This window comes from Apostichopus japonicus, chromosome 2, assembly GCF_037975245.1.
Source record: "Apostichopus japonicus isolate 1M-3 chromosome 2, ASM3797524v1, whole genome shotgun sequence".
Taxonomy (NCBI): domain Eukaryota; kingdom Metazoa; phylum Echinodermata; class Holothuroidea; order Aspidochirotida; family Stichopodidae; genus Apostichopus; species Apostichopus japonicus.
The window spans coordinates 27,196,743-27,214,980 of NC_092562.1; the positions used below are offsets into that span (position 1 = coordinate 27,196,743).

General features: G+C 34.4%; 1 protein-coding gene across 1 annotated transcript in view; it reads left to right on the forward strand.

Annotated features, from left to right (window-relative positions):
- Positions 1-491: 491 nt before the first annotated feature.
- The window catches only part of LOC139984608 (receptor-type tyrosine-protein phosphatase F-like), a 100,431-nt gene continuing 82,684 nt past the window's right edge, over positions 492-18,238 (forward strand). Inside the window, exons 1-10 of the mRNA XM_071998554.1 lie at positions 492-647; positions 2,389-2,493; positions 5,762-6,085; positions 6,927-7,193; positions 9,168-9,302; positions 10,686-10,835; positions 13,765-13,902; positions 14,887-15,042; positions 15,634-15,777; positions 16,668-16,958. Coding sequence (XP_071854655.1) covers positions 2,418-2,493; positions 5,762-6,085; positions 6,927-7,193; positions 9,168-9,302; positions 10,686-10,835; positions 13,765-13,902; positions 14,887-15,042; positions 15,634-15,777; positions 16,668-16,958 — 1,681 coding nt within the window. The 5' untranslated portion in view covers positions 492-647; positions 2,389-2,417. The remainder of the gene's footprint in view (positions 648-2,388; positions 2,494-5,761; positions 6,086-6,926; positions 7,194-9,167; positions 9,303-10,685; positions 10,836-13,764; positions 13,903-14,886; positions 15,043-15,633; positions 15,778-16,667; positions 16,959-18,238) is intronic.

The following is an 18,238-nucleotide window of genomic DNA, read 5'->3' on the forward strand; positions in this document are numbered from 1 at the left end:
ATATGGAAGCCTGTTTGCTTCCCCAATTTCCAGTACACAAGTAAATAGGTTGCTATTACCTCTCTCAGTACAAATTAGCAGGTAGCTACCACCCCTACCGTATGCAAATTAACAGGTTGCTACAATATCTCTCAATACAAATGAGCAATCATGATCAATCATAACAATAATATTTTGATTGATGATACGTGTCAGCCTACATTTTCCTTAGATTTGTTTCATAATATATGTGGAGGCCCCTTGTTGTAGAGGCCCATGGGCAGATGCCCGCGTAGCCCATTCCTAAATCCGGCCCTGTAAACAGTAGTAACAATCAAGGCAGGATGAACGAGGGTCAGAGGGGCACGTGCCCTTCCAGTTTTATGCAAACATTTACCGTTTATGCACCGTTAATTAGTATATCTCGATAAAGTGCTAACTGGTTTTGTTATCGTTACAATGTGGTGTCCATTCTACTCTACCGTACACTGACTCCACATAAAAATAAATACACCTACAGGCTAGGTTAGGCAACTAATGTTTTGCACAATTTACACGAAGACATGCCGGAAGAGAGAGCAGAAGGCTAATCATGTACATACCCAATGTACTATTGCACTGAGATACTTTTGAACGATTTACATGATAGTGACTGGTTTCCTGCAGCGGTAAGTAATCTGCCTATTGTGTGTGGTTCAGTCACCGGGAGGTGATTTTCAAACTTTGGATAGGCCTGGATATGTTGACCGAATTGCTTGCATTTAGTTGTTCTGCGCAGTTAATGAATGTTCACATGTGAAACATTCATATTCGTTACATCAGAAATGGGGATAGGCCAACAAGCTTAGGCTAAATCATTACCATACGCAGACATGGAAACACTATTAGCTTGAATTGGGATCCATATAAGTAGCCTAATCCTATCCTACTCCTAGGGTCTTATACACTTAGATCTACGGTAGCCTTGCCTAAGGTCGTTATGTTTAAAGGCTAGGGCATTTCGCGTAGCCTAAATTAGGTAAAGTGTTGTTTTGAACTAGTGAGACACAGGCATCAGCAGTGGTATGATTATATCCTACGTCAGTAAGAAAACAAATGGTACTTTCAGAAGAATTTTTAAGAAGCCTATGCAAAACTGGCAAACTCTTTTGGTCAACTAGACGTAGGCCTAGCCTAAATGGCTATTCTAATTTCAGTTTATGTTCAAATTTATTAACTTAGTTTCCTACAAAGGATTAGAAATTAGTAAGATAGCATTCATTAAAAACTTGTGCAATAACGGCTTACAGGGTATTCTAAGACAACTCCAAACCTTTCCAATATGTGGCTTCAAGTTGTTGTAGTGTTTGTGGTGATCATGGTCACTGTCACTTTTTTTGAAATTTTGTACTGCTGCTGTAGGATGTAGCAGGCTCCTTAAACCTAACTTTTTAATATAACATAATTCCATTGGAAATATATATCAAATTTGACAGTAATATTTGGATGAATATTTTGAGCAGCAAAAATGTATTCAACATTGCTGTTCATGTAATCAGCCAATTGGGATAATTTCTCTTATTAATTAGTCTTAGCAATTTGCTATGTACAGTCAATACTGTCCTCCCATATCATGCTTCAAAGCACTTGTAAGAACAGTATGAACTATTCCCAATCTTTTTCAATTGAAACTGCTGATCAATACAAGGGCTTTAAAGCATGACACGAAAGTATACAAGACAACTTGATGAAAGTAATGATTTAGACCTTCTGATTCTGAAAAATATAGCACTTTGAAATATTTGCACACTTTACTAGGCTATCTGGCTAACTGTTTATCTGGTTAAATCATGAAATTTCCAAAATGCATGTTAACTGTATTTGTCACATCCCTACTCCCTACATTTACAATATTGATAGTACACTGATATATGCTCACTCATCAATATATTTGAGTTTTCAGATTAAAGATTTTTTAACAAAGTCCATGTACATAACTTAGTAATATTTAAACCTTCCTATAAGCACTATAGTTTTAAATGCCACTTTCAAATGCCAGCTAATAGGACCGGATGATATGTAAACATTTTCTTCAATTCACTTGAAATGTTTGGAAAGAAACATTTCATGACCACCATGAGAAAGTGATCAACCAGTTTCAATAGTGAACCTGCATACTTGAAGCTTTAACTTTTAAATGTTGTTTCCTTCAAGTACCAATTTTTTTTCGCATTGAAAAATAATCCTTTTTGACAATTTTTTGATTTTCAACCTCTGTTTCTGAGATGCCAAACAGTCAACAGTTCATTCAATTCATCAGAAATGTTCTGTTTTGTGTAGACATAGATAGTCACCTGTACACAACATAGTGTTCCGGAGGTTTATGATTGTATGCATAATATATATATCTTCACTTGAATTTCCTCTCAGGTTTTACAAATATATTGTCAGAAGAAAAGATGACTTACAAAGTGCAGGTCATTACTGTGACTACGTTGCTGCTGTGGCAAACACTCCTCAGTTATGGACAAAGTGGTAATGTTGTGTTTGTGTTGTTGCTTTCACCGAAGTCCACAGTGTTGATGTGTAATAAAGTTTGTAGCAATGCTATGCCTATACTTGTGATATGAAATATACTAAATAGTAAAAGGAACAAAACTTTAACCCTTGCATTATCAAAATGTTAAGTTTACTGTAGATTATTTTGATCCGTATAAGACTTTTAATACCAGCTAAAGTGATACTGATGTTATTACACTGATCAATGTATGTGCATTGGGTAATGGAAATGCTTTATTTATGCAAAAAATGTGACCTATTTAATTTACAATTCTGAAAATCATGGCTCTACATCATGTTCTCTTCAGGGCCTATTTTTCCAATTTGAAACGGTTTCAATTCCCCTTCTCATGCCCTTAATTTATGGTAGCTATGATCTCATGAATGTAATTTAAGCAGGAAAGAGGAAGTAAAACCTTCATCAATATGTTTAACAGAAATTCAATCCCTCAGATCCAACAACCACGGTGAGGTGTTTGTTATTCAATTACCGGAAAAAATCAACATCCTGTTTTACATTTTTATATCTTCATGGGTCTGATAGATCACTGTACTGTTTCTACTGTACATTTGTATAAGACCTTCATCATTCACATATATTGCTTGGTACAGTGTACACCTTGACAACATTATATCTGGACTTTAAACATCTGTGTTATCATAAAACTATGTACAGTTAACAAATGCTGTCCTATGTATGATTAGGAGAAGAACTTTGATCAAAAGGTATACTATTCTCCTTATATGAATATATATGGGTCTTGTTGCTAGTCTCAATCTTAAGAGGAAGTAACTGTATGCTTGCATACAGCAGAGTCTTAGCTTTATTATGCCTGTCTAAATCAAATGTTACAGGCATATTGGTAATTTAAAACAGTTCTTCTTTAAACAGATGAAGCTTTAACACTTCCGTGTTAGATATGCTGTTCAAACAATGTTCCGCATTGTTTTAACTGGTGCTACATATTAGTTCGATCTTACCTTTTGGAAACATAAGAAAGGAAAATAATGTCCTTATTTATTCTATTTTGCCTAAATGTCTGCTGAAACTGAAGAATTGTACCAACTTTTTTTAATTATGACTGAGAGGGCAAAAATGGTATGAATGGATGACTTCAGGCATTTAATTTATTTGGATATATTGTAGATCATTAAAATCACTGGACTCAGTCTTGGTTGTATTTTTGTATATATACCTTTTACTCTTTGAGAAATGAACAGCTAGCTGCGGTTAACATATTAAAGTGACATACCTATTTATAGGTCGACCAATATACAAAGACTAGGTCAGTAACTCCGATACAATTAACGTTCACAAGACTTAATGTAAATATATAATATATAATGGTGTCAGATTTAACGTTTACATTTTTTTACAAAGTTTGCAAGGGCAAATACAGGTATTCAAAGTCAGTGAGGAAAGCCATGTTATTTTTGTAACAATCAAAATCCTAGCTCAATTAAATTTAACACATGTTTTTTTTTTCTGAATAACAATACACACCTTTACTGCAGAGGGTTAAGAGAGCATCTACTTCATTAAAAATTGTATTTATATTCAGCCCTAATACAGGGCTTTGGATCCCTATGGAAATCATGTAGATTGTTTAGTTGTTTGCCAACTTATTATGTGGTTTTGTTCTTGATTTCTACTGGCAGTAAAAACAGTCCTTATTTTCTACTACAATACAGCAATTTCCGCTGGCATTTTAGTCAGTAAATAGCGAGCATTTGGGGAGCTACCACGATGACTAACATTGAATGTTTACATTTGCCATGAAAAAAGTGGATTACAAACTACCAAAACGTTTCAAATAAAAATATCTGATTTATCCTAAGCTAAGAATGCTGTTTTTGTTTTAATAAAAATTAAAATTGTCAAACCCTGCTCTCATTCTACCAATGCAAGTTACAGGTTTGCAATCACAGCTGTGTAAGGTTTGTATTAAATGTTAGCTCGATGAATACTGGGCACAGCAGGCTACTGTACAGTGTGAACACTATGTTTTATATTGTCAACGTTTGTAGTATTAACTTCAGAACTATTCAGAACTAGTTTGTATGTTGCTTATTCATTGACAGAGGCAAAGTGATCTGTGCGATGGTGATGATGTGTGTGATTGCGTGTGTACGTGTATGTATGTGAGCCCATGTATGTGAACACCATAATTAAACAGAACAGAACTTCATACTTGGGATGTGTATCGATCCCCAATGGTGTGTGAAATGTACCTATTGAATTAAATTGGTGGAGTCACATTCTGTAAACATTTTAAACACGATAATTGTATTAATAATTAAGTTACAATGACCACAAAGGTATGTAGAATGAGTACAAGAACTTTTTTGAAATTCTTGGGATCAAAGGTAATTTGTGGTCAATAGAGGTCGAGTCTGAAAACCCTAAAAATATTTAAATGAATTTTATGCTAGGAAATTGGATACATGTTAGTGAGTAGAAGGAACCTGTTGAGCTTGGAGAATATATAAGGTCATTTGAGGTCAACTATGTAGACCCTTGTAAAATTGATAACTTTAAAATGTATACAGCTTGTATTACTTTACTATTTTGTATTTAGGTCTACATTAGTGAGTACCATAGTAATTTTGCTTCTTGGGAAGTCAACTGTCATTAGAGAGTATTAGAAGTTAAAGTCTGAAAGCTCTTGAATACACAAATGTCTCAAGTATAGCATGAATTAACATGTTAGTTGACTTGGAAATCTACAAACAGCGTGGACCTCGCAGATAAACTTATGAGAGTCATGTTAACACTTAAAACTCTGAACAGCATTATAGCTCAATGTTCTTAAAACTTAAATGAGGAAGATATCACTAAGCCACTTGGCCCTCTGGTTTGTAATTCTTGTTACATTTTAATTATTATGGTTGTATTCAGAGCAAAATTGTATTCATGCCATATTATTTATTGGTGTACTATAGTTTCTTTGTGACCCTGACATATTACCTTTTCCCCCAATTATTCCAACACAGATGGTAAATATCCTAAGAAATGTGATTGCCTCATGTTATGATACAAAATATTTGTTTTAGTGTAACAAGAGGATGGTAAAAAATGAAATGAAGAAATGTGATTGCCTCATGTTATGATATAAAATATTTGTTTTAGTGTAACAAGAGGATGGTAAAAAGTTACAAATGAGAGCATACATCTGTTTCGTTTGCAAGAAGCTCATTGTATTCTTTTCTTTTTAATGACAGTTAACATGTTATCTTTCTATAGAACCAGTAAAGATGACTTTCCTTGGTGTAAAGCCTTTTCAGTCTCAACATAGTAACACACAGTACCAGTGTCACCTTAGTGAACCCAATAATATTGCAGCGAATGCCCAAGTAGAGTCTTTCAGGACTGTTTGGACAAGGAACGATGCTGATGAAAATGTAGCTCCACCAGCTCCAGTCTGGAGTGATGGTACTTATAAACATTGGAAGGTAACATTGAATAATAATGGAAATAATAATAATGCCTTTGGAGTGTTTGGATGTGAAGCTGCATTAGATGGAAGGATCGCTACATCAATCTCAGGGATATTTATGAGATCAAATGGTAAGCTACTCACAGCTGTAGTTATTGGCCTGTCATACATTATATAATGATATAATAATACTACGTTATCACAGGTGGTATGATAATTATATATGGACGTATTACTGCATCGTGTATAGCATATATAGTTACATAATGTGAGCTTAACAAATTTCAAGACTCCTGTTATATTGCATATATTGCATATTTACAAATGTATTCCTGACAAGAACATTGGGGGGGGGGGTGACAATATTCAAGCTGGGTGGCAGCAGTGGTTGAAGTGATTACGTAAAATATGATATTCAGCATAGTGTAATTAAGGGTAGGCATTGGTACTGCTAATAAAACAATCCAGACGATTGTTGCACTATACCTTCAACATGGCTTTAATTGCAATGCGGTAATGTGGATGAGCATAATGACCGTGTAAGTTTTAACTTCAGTATATAACAAGACGACGTTTGGTTGAAAAGTCAAAGCCAATGATAAAACGTTACATGCTTCTTTGCACAATTTGCATCAACTTTATCTTGGACCCTTTAATGAGATTCCATACTTGACACTAGATCCATTGTGGAATCAGCCTGTTAATATCCATGGGAGTGCAAATTGTAAACATCCAGCTAATTTTGTATCATACCATTAAAACGTTCTTCTAGAGTTTTACTGGATATGGTTACCGTAGCATTAAGTTATTTGAGGCATTTATGTTGACATCAATATAAGAAGTGCAGACAAATATGATGGTTACAATATTTTTGTTAAGAGCTTGTTGAATGCTTGATTTAGTATTTAATACAATGTAGTTTTTACACAAGCCAATATAACTCATTGCTTGTCACAACGTCCTTGATTTCAGCTGATATTGTACCCAGTGATGAGTTGGCCTCATTAACTGTCAATGCTGGTGAAACAGGTGTAAGCATTGGTATGAAGATCACTAGATTGAAGAATGTTGAAGACTTCAGATGGTTGAAGGATAATGTAAGGAACAATGACATTGATGGACAGGATACTTGGCTCATCAGTAGACCAGTTGAGGTAGATGACGCTGGTGTATATGAGTGTTACATCGACGGTGAGAGGAGTGATGCGAAACAAGGTCTAAAACTGTTGATAGTAAGAGGTTTGTAATGTTGTATTCCAGATATGAACTGATTAATAGCTACTTAACAAGAATATATGTTTGTTTCAAAGACATTTTTAATCATATTTTGTATTAAAGCTCAACACGATTGTGGTTCATGACACCATAGCAATCTCTTGTCGATAAAGTATGATAGTCTATACGGTAATTTGAATATTCATTGTACTCATACTGATTGTCTGGTGCCTTGATTGATGATAACTTCAAGTGTGAACTATTTGTGCCAGATAAATCCTTCCTTTCCCCATTATGCAGATCACAGGTGGTGATGCTAGCATCAAGCAACAAGTTCTTTAAAGCTATACTATCCTTGTATAACATTGCATGTTATATATTGCTGTATCTTTCATATGTGGTAGATTTGGAATGTTTACATAAACTGTTTATCCTCACTTCATCACTATTGTAAGGAAGCACATAATGGACATGCATATTGACACCTTATTACACACACTGCCAAACTGTAAACATTTAAAAAGGAGAGTTTTACACACTTGCTTCCATCTTGCCAAAATATCAAAACAAAACAATTGTATTTTACGATCATGTACTAAATTACAATAGAGTTACATTTCTGCAAAATGTCGTTTTGAATATATGGTTCCTACTTGAGAAAATGTCAAAAGTCTGAAAATTAACATAATTACAGTTTTGATGGGATAATGTATATGTGCAAAAATGTAACAATCTGGAAATAACTATTTTGAAAAAATTTTCTAAGTGTATAAGATGACAATAATCTAATAATTGCATTTTTGCGGAGTGTGTAAAATTGCACAAGTATGTAAATTACCGTTCGGTACACTTGCCAACATCTTGACAACCATCCACAAATCCGAAACTTGTTGCAGACTAACAACTTCTGGTCAAAATGTCCACCAAATTTATTTTGCCATCTACAGATTTTTTTTCACTTCAATTGCCATGATGACATTAACTACATTTGCCGTGACCAGATGCATATTTAAAATGTCACCACATTTGAATAAAATTGTACTTCCACATTATTTGGATGTGGTTGTTACTTCCAGATGCAGAAACTGCCAGCACTTTTATTTAACTACTATTTTAATGGATTACCTTAAACTGGTATTTAATTTAAAATAAAGCATCTGCGTATATCTATAGATTTTTGCTTTAAAGCAAAGATTTTTATTCAAGTACTAATTGAAATAATTATGAATTCCTGTTATCTGAGATGGATTACTGTACCTCCGATTTGAGTTATGTTTTAAGGAACATCCTACACCAAAGGTAAATTGTTTACAATCGAGAAAGATGTGACAGGTTAATGCTGCAATTACAGAAATTACTTTTATATAGACTAATTGGTATTAGTTTCATTTCTTTATGAACATCAGACAGATCTTTCTAGCATCTATAGTTTTTCTAGAGGAATTTGCTTTCTCAATATAGTTGTTTTGTGTTAAATAAGCATCGCAAGTTAACAAGAAGCAATCGTCTCAATATTATAGATTTTAAAACAAGTGTGAGAGCAAAAACAGCATGCTTGAGGAATGTGTACACTACTTAAACAGGGGATATGATTAATATATGTGTAGGCGCAATCCTTATAAAAAAAGACAATTGGCACCTGTATTTTGGAATGTGTATTTCCAAATGCCTACTTTTGTCACTGGGGTATGTAAGAGATCACATTTGTATCAGCCAGGCCCATTGGAACTAGATCAGAGATCGTCATGAAGTAGGTGCAGTAAAGAATATGAAAATAAACCATGGCTGGTACATTGTAATCCAAAATGTGAAATGCAATTCTATAAAGTTCTTGGTTAAGTGTTTCACTATTAAATGTTGGATTTGATGAGTGACAATACACTTTCAGCATAGTGACGATGCAGCTCATATACATTTTACTATATAATAAGATAACTTACTATTATGTCAGCTGGATAATTATAACTTACATCTTTGCATGATCTTTCATAACATCAGCTTGTCCAGCTTATCGGTGGGGCCTAGATGATTGTGATGGTATATGTGATAACTGCTATAACGGAGGCATTTGTGATGAGAACAGTGGAAAATGCATTTGTGCCCCTGGATTCAAAGGAACAAATTGTGAAGAAGGTAACAGTTTTCTGCATGTTTCACTGCTGGGAAAATATATCTGCATATATTCATGATAGGGAATAATTCTAAATAAGGTGACTTTTTAAATCATAAATGTATATTACATTTTTTCAAGTTCACTGGTAATCCACACCACTTTTGATTTAAAGCAAAAATGATGTAACTAAAGGGAATCAAGCAATGGCTCAAGTCTACTGTTTCAAAAGCTTTAGACCTTCTATCTTGCACATAAAGGCCTTATGCAGATCTTGTCTTTTCTGTCGCGGCGGTTTCTTTTTGAAACGAACTCCCATTGCAAGTTCTTGACTCTACCTCTTTCTCTATTTCAACTTAAAACATTTTTGTTTGATTCCTAGTTTCTCTTTATCCTTGGTTTCCCTAGTCTCTTTCCTACTTTGTAAAGCGCTTTGAAATGCTGTATTAAGCGTAATATAAATATGATTTGTTGTTATTAAAGGTATGCTGTAGGTAATTTCATAACGTTTGCTACCATATCTGCAGATAAGATGGGGATTCGGAAATGGTGATGTTTGAGGCCATTTGTTCAGAAATGTTAAACCTGAAGTGTATGCCCTTGACAAATTTAATTGTGTGATTTGAGTGGACTCACTTAAAACTTCTAATTGAGACAGTTATAGCCTTGTTGCCATTACATGCTGTTTGTGCTTTGTCTTCAATCCAAATGATATACTTGGATACTGTCAGGTAGTATTAATTTACCTGGAGGATCAAGAATGGTTTAATTATATCCTATTTTGTAGACAAATCCTGATAACTTTTATTATTTCAAGTTCAACAACATTCACAAACTAATCTCACACATGCAAAATTACAATATAAACCAATATCCGTGATTGTACCACAGCCTGTTGATGATTCTGGGATAAGTGTCAGCAAAATCAGCATAGCTCATTCAATTAGGTTTCCTTGAACTGTAATTTATATCAAATATCATTTAAATTCAGTCATTCATAGCCAACATATTTGTGATTAGGCTGCATATAAGGGTTTTCTTGATCATCATATATGGATATTGTCAGTGAAATACATGAAAGGGTGCATGTACCATTTTTGTTATTTTTAAAATAATTTCCTAATGTGTTGATGAAACAATTTTACTAGCCCCTTCATATGACTTTGTTGAATACATTTGAAGCATTTATTACCTTTGACAATAAACGTTTGCACTCATTATTCATGTTCCTTTGCTTTTAAACAATTTAACAATTTATTGTTCTGCACTTTACTATAACCATGCAGCTTCTGTGTTGAATGATAACTAATGAACTTGTATGCCTTTTTGGAAACAGCACCGAGTTTGATGTTTCTCACGTGACTATAGGGCGGCATTTTATTTATTAATTTATATTTTTCTGTTAGGTTGTGGAGGTAACAGATATGGAGACACATGTGAAAGGAGATGTTCTAGCGGTGTCGGTGATGGCAGTTGCGGTAGATACCTCTTCTGCCTCGCCCATCCATATGGCTGTAGCTGTAATACAGGATGGAAGGGGTTGGACTGCAATACTGGTAGAGCTTTACTTTAATATGTCAACAACTTTTCCTATCCGTTTTGTTTGTGTACAGGTTTTATCATTCCTACTTTATAGTGTAATTTAGGGGGATGTATTGGTTTTGGAAGTTAAATTATGGTCGGATACTGGATTCAGCCCAAAAATCAATTTAACAGATTTTGGAAATTGACATAATCCAACAGTTTCCTAACGTACAGACTAGTGGTGTGTGTGTGTTGGGGTGGGGGGGGGGGTTGTAATTGTAAAATTGTACATACTCATTCCGTCCTATTCATGTTGTTCAGTTAGTGAAGTTTAACATAGTGATCTTCTTTTAATTGACTTTGTAGAGAATAACTATTGTTAGAACCCTACTAATTATAATGCTACAATGTAAATACGTTGTAAATAGTTGACAAATATAGTCTGGTATTCTCTTAGGCATATGTCCTATCAACAAGACATTTCAGGACAGCCTACTGCACAGTACACTGCATGATGCCACAACTGAAGAGAACCACAGCTGGAAATTAGATTAGAAATACAAATATATAGAAGATTCCAAAGAATTGAAAAAGTCTAGCATTTCATTACAAAAAACATTTTTTTTACTTGCTCAACCTCCATCACAAGATCTTAATTTCCTTCCAAAGTTATATTAAATATCAATAGGAAAAAAAAGGTGTCATACAAGGTTTAATTATTGAAGTCTTTATTAGTTGGGATAACATTTTGTGTAGAGAATTTTGATGTTAGTTCAATAGGAATCATTCACTTTTGATTTGTAGCATTTAACTAATTGAAGCTTCTAAATTAAAGTTTAGCTCAGGGATGGGAAAATTGCCGTTATGTATGTGAAACTCCCCACACTATCTAAACATTATATCCTGAACACCTAAAACTTACATTCATGGAAAAGGGCAAGAATAATTTTAAGGGGTGGCCAACAATGTGAAATTGTGCCAGGGATGGACTTTCAGTGCGAGGGACGGAATTAAGGTGTCAGGGGATGGAATTTCAAGCTGCAGGCTCATGTGCCATTTTAGCAAGGGATTGTCAGGTCACCACCCCAGACTTTGCTGAAACTTAACCAAAATGGTTCCCTTATACACGTTATGTAGTCACATAAAAAGTAAGCTCTGTGTTAACTAAAGTTGTCCAGAAGGTAAAGCCCTCCAGAACCTGTTGCACATATTTTACTGAAATTTTTTTCATTGTGATTCTTTGCAAGTTTGGACACTACTTTATTTACCCAAATATGGTAGAGGTACTAGAGTATGTACTTTGTTTTGTCATTAAAAGATTTATTTCAATAGTGTTCAATTGGCTGTACATGTTTGAAATTCAAATAGTTTAGATGGGATTTTTAAGGGGAATATTGAGGGTTACTCAATGATGAATATTATAATATTGGAAGAGACAGCAGCTCACCTACCACTACTCACTCCCACTACTCTCATCCTCACGTGACAAGCTCTAACCTTGAATGGTTGTGTGAATTCTTTTTTATAGTAAAAATGCAAAGATTCAAGACTTTTAGAAGATTGATCTCCATCTCTAGTAACATGGACAAAAGTTTTGTACCCTGCATGAGGTCCTTCGGATTTCCTTCTTTCGCATGATATCTCAAGTTATCAATGATAATTTTTAGACACTATTTAAAGAATTTGAGGGGGATTTGAACTTGTTTTAACTTGTAAGTATTGGAAATGGCAAGAAACTCAATGAACTTTTGATAGAAATATGTAAATTCGGATATTTTTGACATTCAGTCCCTCAAGCCAATAAGTCTTGAAGCAACATGCTAAATCTTAACTTTGTTTCGATTTTTTTTTTTTTTTTTACATGCATCATTTTATTGAATCAACTTATGGTATCTTATTAACAGCATTTAAGCTAACACAAGTGAAAATTTGCTTCACATTCTATCCCAGCACATTCAGAGGTTTTGGCTATGACCCTTTTATGTTACCACACTAGTTAATTGATATGTGAAAATAAAATGTTAAGGAACCATGAATTCCAATGAATTCATTGAGGTCTATAAAATTTTGCAAGAATGAAAATTGGCTTGTAGGCAGACACTTTGTGTGATACGGTATCTCACAAGGGAAAAATAGTGGATGTTATGCTATGGTGGGCCTGGGGCTCAGATGCACACTTAGTGTTATAATGTTTTGAAATATTTGTCTTAAAACACACAAAATAAAATGCTAACTCGATACATTGTTAAATACAAATTGTTCCATCTGAGTTTGAATTTAGGTGATTCCATTATAATGTCAAGTTTTGTAAAGACGCGTTTCAATGAATTTACCAAAATGTCCGAGTCAATGTAAATTATGTGATGTGATGGATGTTGTGTAATTGCCAAACCTTAAATGAAAGGCAACATTTCTTACTCCAGCTAGTTACATGTTAATATAAAATACTGAAAAATTAGAATAGGATAATCCCCATGAGAGTTTCAGGATTAAGTTTCTTAAGTTTCTCAACATAGTAAACAAATAGAGAAAAGATATGGTCATTTGATATTGCAAACTGTAATAGTCATTGTAGTGTACTGAAGACTGATTTGTTTGTATTTTAACTGTTTAATGTGTCAACATCAAAGTTGCCTTGGTAAGTCTCTGGAAGTACAGTTGGTTCTGTTAAACAGTATTACAGACTTAAAGCAGGCAGTCAGACCATCAGTGTCTTACGCATTTATTAAATTTATGGTGGATACTATAGGTTGTCAAAGATACCATGTACCTGATTTATGGATAATTGTTACATATGCTAGTGTGAATAAACAAACATTCTGCATGTTCCTTTTTTGGGGGGTTAAGTAGGAATTTGTCAGTAAAAGTGCTTCAAATTTTACATGAAAGTATTAAATAGAAAAGAAATTTCCATGAGTTCCAACTTCATTTTAATAAGCAAGTTCTTTACTTTGCCATCAGCATGTGATTCAGGAACCTATGGAGCCAGCTGCCTACAGACCTGTCACTGTCAGTCTGGGCAGTGTGACAGATATACAGGAGTCTGTACAGGATCACCACCAGGCTGTAGTAGTGGATGGACAGGGACTAATTGTCAGGGTTAGTACCTTTACTTGATGCATTATTAGTGGAAAATGACTTGCTCTAATCTCAGACCTATTCCACTGCGGTAAGTTGCCGCTTCATTGACAAAGCCAAACAGGTGAATCCTTTGTGTCATAAGGATGTGTTGCAGGATCCCATGACACAGGTTCGAACAGAGCTGTTAGGGATCCATTTGTTCAATTCAATAAATATACAGGAAACATCGACAGGGAGTAAATATCTGATCATATATCTTAAATCCTGTACATTATGAAAATTACTGTGAATTGCTTAAAACCCTAATGTTGCCACCCCTCCCCCTCCCCATACTCCTCCCAATACGGTAAAAAGTTAGTCACCAAAATCAATCATTTATAATTTTTCGTTGCCACTGTAAGAAAAGTGCCACTCACTGGAACATTTGATATAGCAACAAAGACACTAGATTATAAATCAAGTTGAGGACGGCAGCTGAGACTGGACAAGTTGCACGAATACTTAATATATTGTTGTTAAAGGTTTAAACTACCACTATACAATTTATAACAAATATTACCCCTTTGGACAATCAATGCACCACATTCAGAGGAGAGATAATTGCCATCATAACATTAAATCGTAATTGCTCTCTTATGTATATCAAACATGATTTTAGGTTGTCGGTTGGAGGGGGGGGGGGGGGGTGGGTGGTTCATCGAGTTTTATCTCAAGGTATCCTGTTGTTCCACCTTACTTAATTTTAAGTATACTATACATGTTGGAACATGTTATGCTGTCGCCATGGCACCACTTTCCTTCTCTAACATTTTGATATTTGTTTATGTTCCATTATTTTGTGAAGATTCAAATGTTTTTTGCCAGCTGCAGATGGTCAAATTTCAATTTTGGTAAAACTAGCTTCAGTGGACTGTATCTCAAGATCTTATTTCTGGTGTACCTTCCAGAAAAGCACTTCTTCGAACTTCAAATGCATTTTGAATCAATTTTTTATCCCTGTAGCTCCTGATGTTTGTCATACTGACTATTATGGATCTACCTGCACTGGTAAATGTCACTGCATGGGGAATGCTGCATGTAATACGATAACGGGAGAATGTCCAGGCCAAAAGTGTGCTCCAGGCTATGAAGTTTACATGGGACAAGTGTATTGTACAGGTATGGCATGAGTGTTGTCTGGGGATTGTGTGACTAGATGTCAGATGGGAAACCAACATAAAAATATAGGCTTTGTTCTCAAAATAATTCCATTTTCTCTCAATCTTTTTAGAATAGTCAAATTCTTAAATGAACTTTATTGCCACAACCAGAGTGTAACATATATTACTTTAAGAAGAATAATGTGAGTATTGAAATGTGTTTATTTCCCCTGAAGTGAAGCAGTAATTAAAATCAATTTCATGCAGTTTCCAGTAGTCTCCTTCCAGCAGCAAGGTTAAATTTGTCAGCCATAGGAGTCTTGGTCTGTGCTGAACTATCACTCTAAAAATATCAAAAAAAAATCAGGATGCCTGCTGCTAATTCCACAAAGTGAGTAACATGTTATCTTGGTGATAATTTTATATTAAATTGAGAAGAGAAGGTGAGAATAAATTATCATCAGTTAGAAATTGATGGCAAAATATCTTTGCCTGTCTCATCTTTTTCATGTTAAAAGAAAGATATTACATTAAATCAGGGCATAATATACAAAGCTATTACAAAAACTAGCAGTAAAGTGAATGACATGGAGAGCATTTTGATTCACAGAATGCCTAGGGCCTCGCTTCGGAGAAGGCTGTGCAGATGATTGTCACTGTTCAGAAAGTTACTGCAACAAAGTAACAGGAAGTTGCTCTGGAGGTTGCAATCCTGAATGGGTGGAACTATTTTCACCCAACTTATGCCAGACAGGTAAGAAACGTTCTGTCATGATTGCATCATGGGATTGTACCACCTGGTAATATGAAATGACATTGAAAGAATACTTAGAAAAATTGTTAGTCATGAAAGAGAATTAGGCATGTTGCATGATTGGTTGCTATAAATGATGTGAGGATTATATACCTACTCCAGTTCTTGTCTGAAGCATGATCATTGTAATGATGAAGTTTGTTACCCCCAATGGAGTAGAGAACTTGGTTGCAGGAAATGCCTTTATCAAGTGAACCTACAAATTCTTCGTTAGTGGCTGATTTAATTAAATGGTTACTGATTCTTCTTTAGCCGTCGATCAGTTTGTATCTTTGCAGCTACCTACACCAGTGGATCTATGATTAATCACCTACCAGCAAAATAGACAACTAAAGTTACTAAAAAATGCATTTGTTAATTAATGTCTGTAATAAATTACCGCATGACATTATTGCACAGAAATGTTTTTCTTCTGTCATACTGCTTTATGTCATGTAGTTTATGGCAATTCAGTGTTGAGCCAAGCAAACAGCTCATTTGTTTACAAATACGTATATTACTAAAGGTGTGTTCATTTGAACCTTGGGGAAGTTGGGCTGGTAATATGCTTAAGGTTTGATTCTCAATTATTCAGTCTTAGCAATCATTATTTAATGTTGTAAAGTCAGTTAATGGTGTTCAGGGCATTGCACTACACAATTTCAGTACATTCTCATCAAAGTATTTTCTTTGCAATTTCAGGTCTTTCTTAGAAATATTGTGTTTGAAATATCGGTTCAATTTTCGGCAAATTATTACCATTCTGGTTAACATTTCGTGGTCCTAGCACAGTATGATCTTATATTTTATAAAGACCACTATGAGTGTTTCTCATTCTTTCCTCATTTAAGGTCTAATAGATGCCGCGTACACCCCTAAGAATCCTAGTGTAACAGTTCCTGTGACTTGCACAGCTGCTAGAGGTCCAAATTCAGAAATTAATCAATTAGATTTTGTTCTGTCAAGACATCATGAGAATTTAGATGACGATGGAATTTCTCCTGGAGAGGTTACTGGTGATGCAACAACAAGAACTGTTGCATTCGTGGTAGCTAATGTCACAGATCGACAGACACTATACTGTCAGCTGAGGAAAGATGGCAAGAAATATGCAGTATATAGCATAACCATAGATGTGTTTGGTGAGTAGCATAATTACATGTGTTACCCTTGTACTTCAGGAGTCAACCGTGGTCTCCTTAGAATTGCTAAGTATTAAGCCGGAAGGTGGTAAAGTCAATTTTTGCGTATGTTTGAAACACAGTTTGCAACTTGTAACAGTGAATTTAGTGAACTATCCAAAACTATGGAAAGATAACATATAAAAGGAGGATGTTAAATATAAATTACACTAACCATGATATGACAATGTCTTTAGTTCTAGAAAAGAAAGTTTGAAGTTTAACGTAATGTAAACACATACTCACATGCTACCACACTTGCTTGATTTGTTTTAGTTACATTTGGAGATTTGATTTCTTATTACTCTTTTGAAATTGGGTATCAATGAATATAATGCTTCTTTTTAACGTTACAATTAATGCAACGTACCAATAGGTAAACTGAGTTGAAATGTTTTCTTCTTTCCTTTATTTTACTTAAATTTCAATCTAAAGACTATGAAAGGCAACAAAAGTTCCAATATTAATGTTGTTTGATTTTATTATGTGGCATATTTGTCCATATACTTTGGTGAGTACAAGTATTATATTGTTTTTGGTATAGATGTATGTTAGTGAAGTAAATATGTGTCAGAATCAAACCTTTGAAATACAATATCTACAGATTCAATGTTTATATAACTTCAGTCTGTATAAATGGCTCCTTGCACATTGGCAAAGATCAAAAGTTATATACTGTATGTCAATATAATTCAGACTAAATGTTTGCCCATGGTTAAAAGGTTGCACTTTGCTTTTAGTGTAGGATTTTCTTCACAATAATGATAAACATGTTAAAACTGCTTTATCAACTTTGAATAAAAGTAGAATAACGTGGAACTTAAGGATTTTCGTGATGATCAGGTAGCTCACAGTCAAGTTGTATTCTAACAGTCTGGCCTTCACCATACTGTATATGTTCATTGCTTGCAATTCTTGCAATATCTTATAAGAAAATATTGCAACTGATTGCAATCTATGACTAGCTATTAATTACACTTAATTGTACACACCTTCATATAACTTTAAATGATATATCCCTAAAGGTAGCAACAACATTACCAAATGCAGTATTTAGGTTATATGTACATAAGTAGTATTATCACCAAATTTCGAATAGGCCTAGTATACAGCTGACTTCAGGACCATGTCCAACTGTAGACATTGAAGAGAACATTACTCATTCTCTAATGGTTTTATAGTGTTCATTGTATAAAGCAATAGACCATGTTCACGTCTGATGAAACATTATCTGTGTTTTC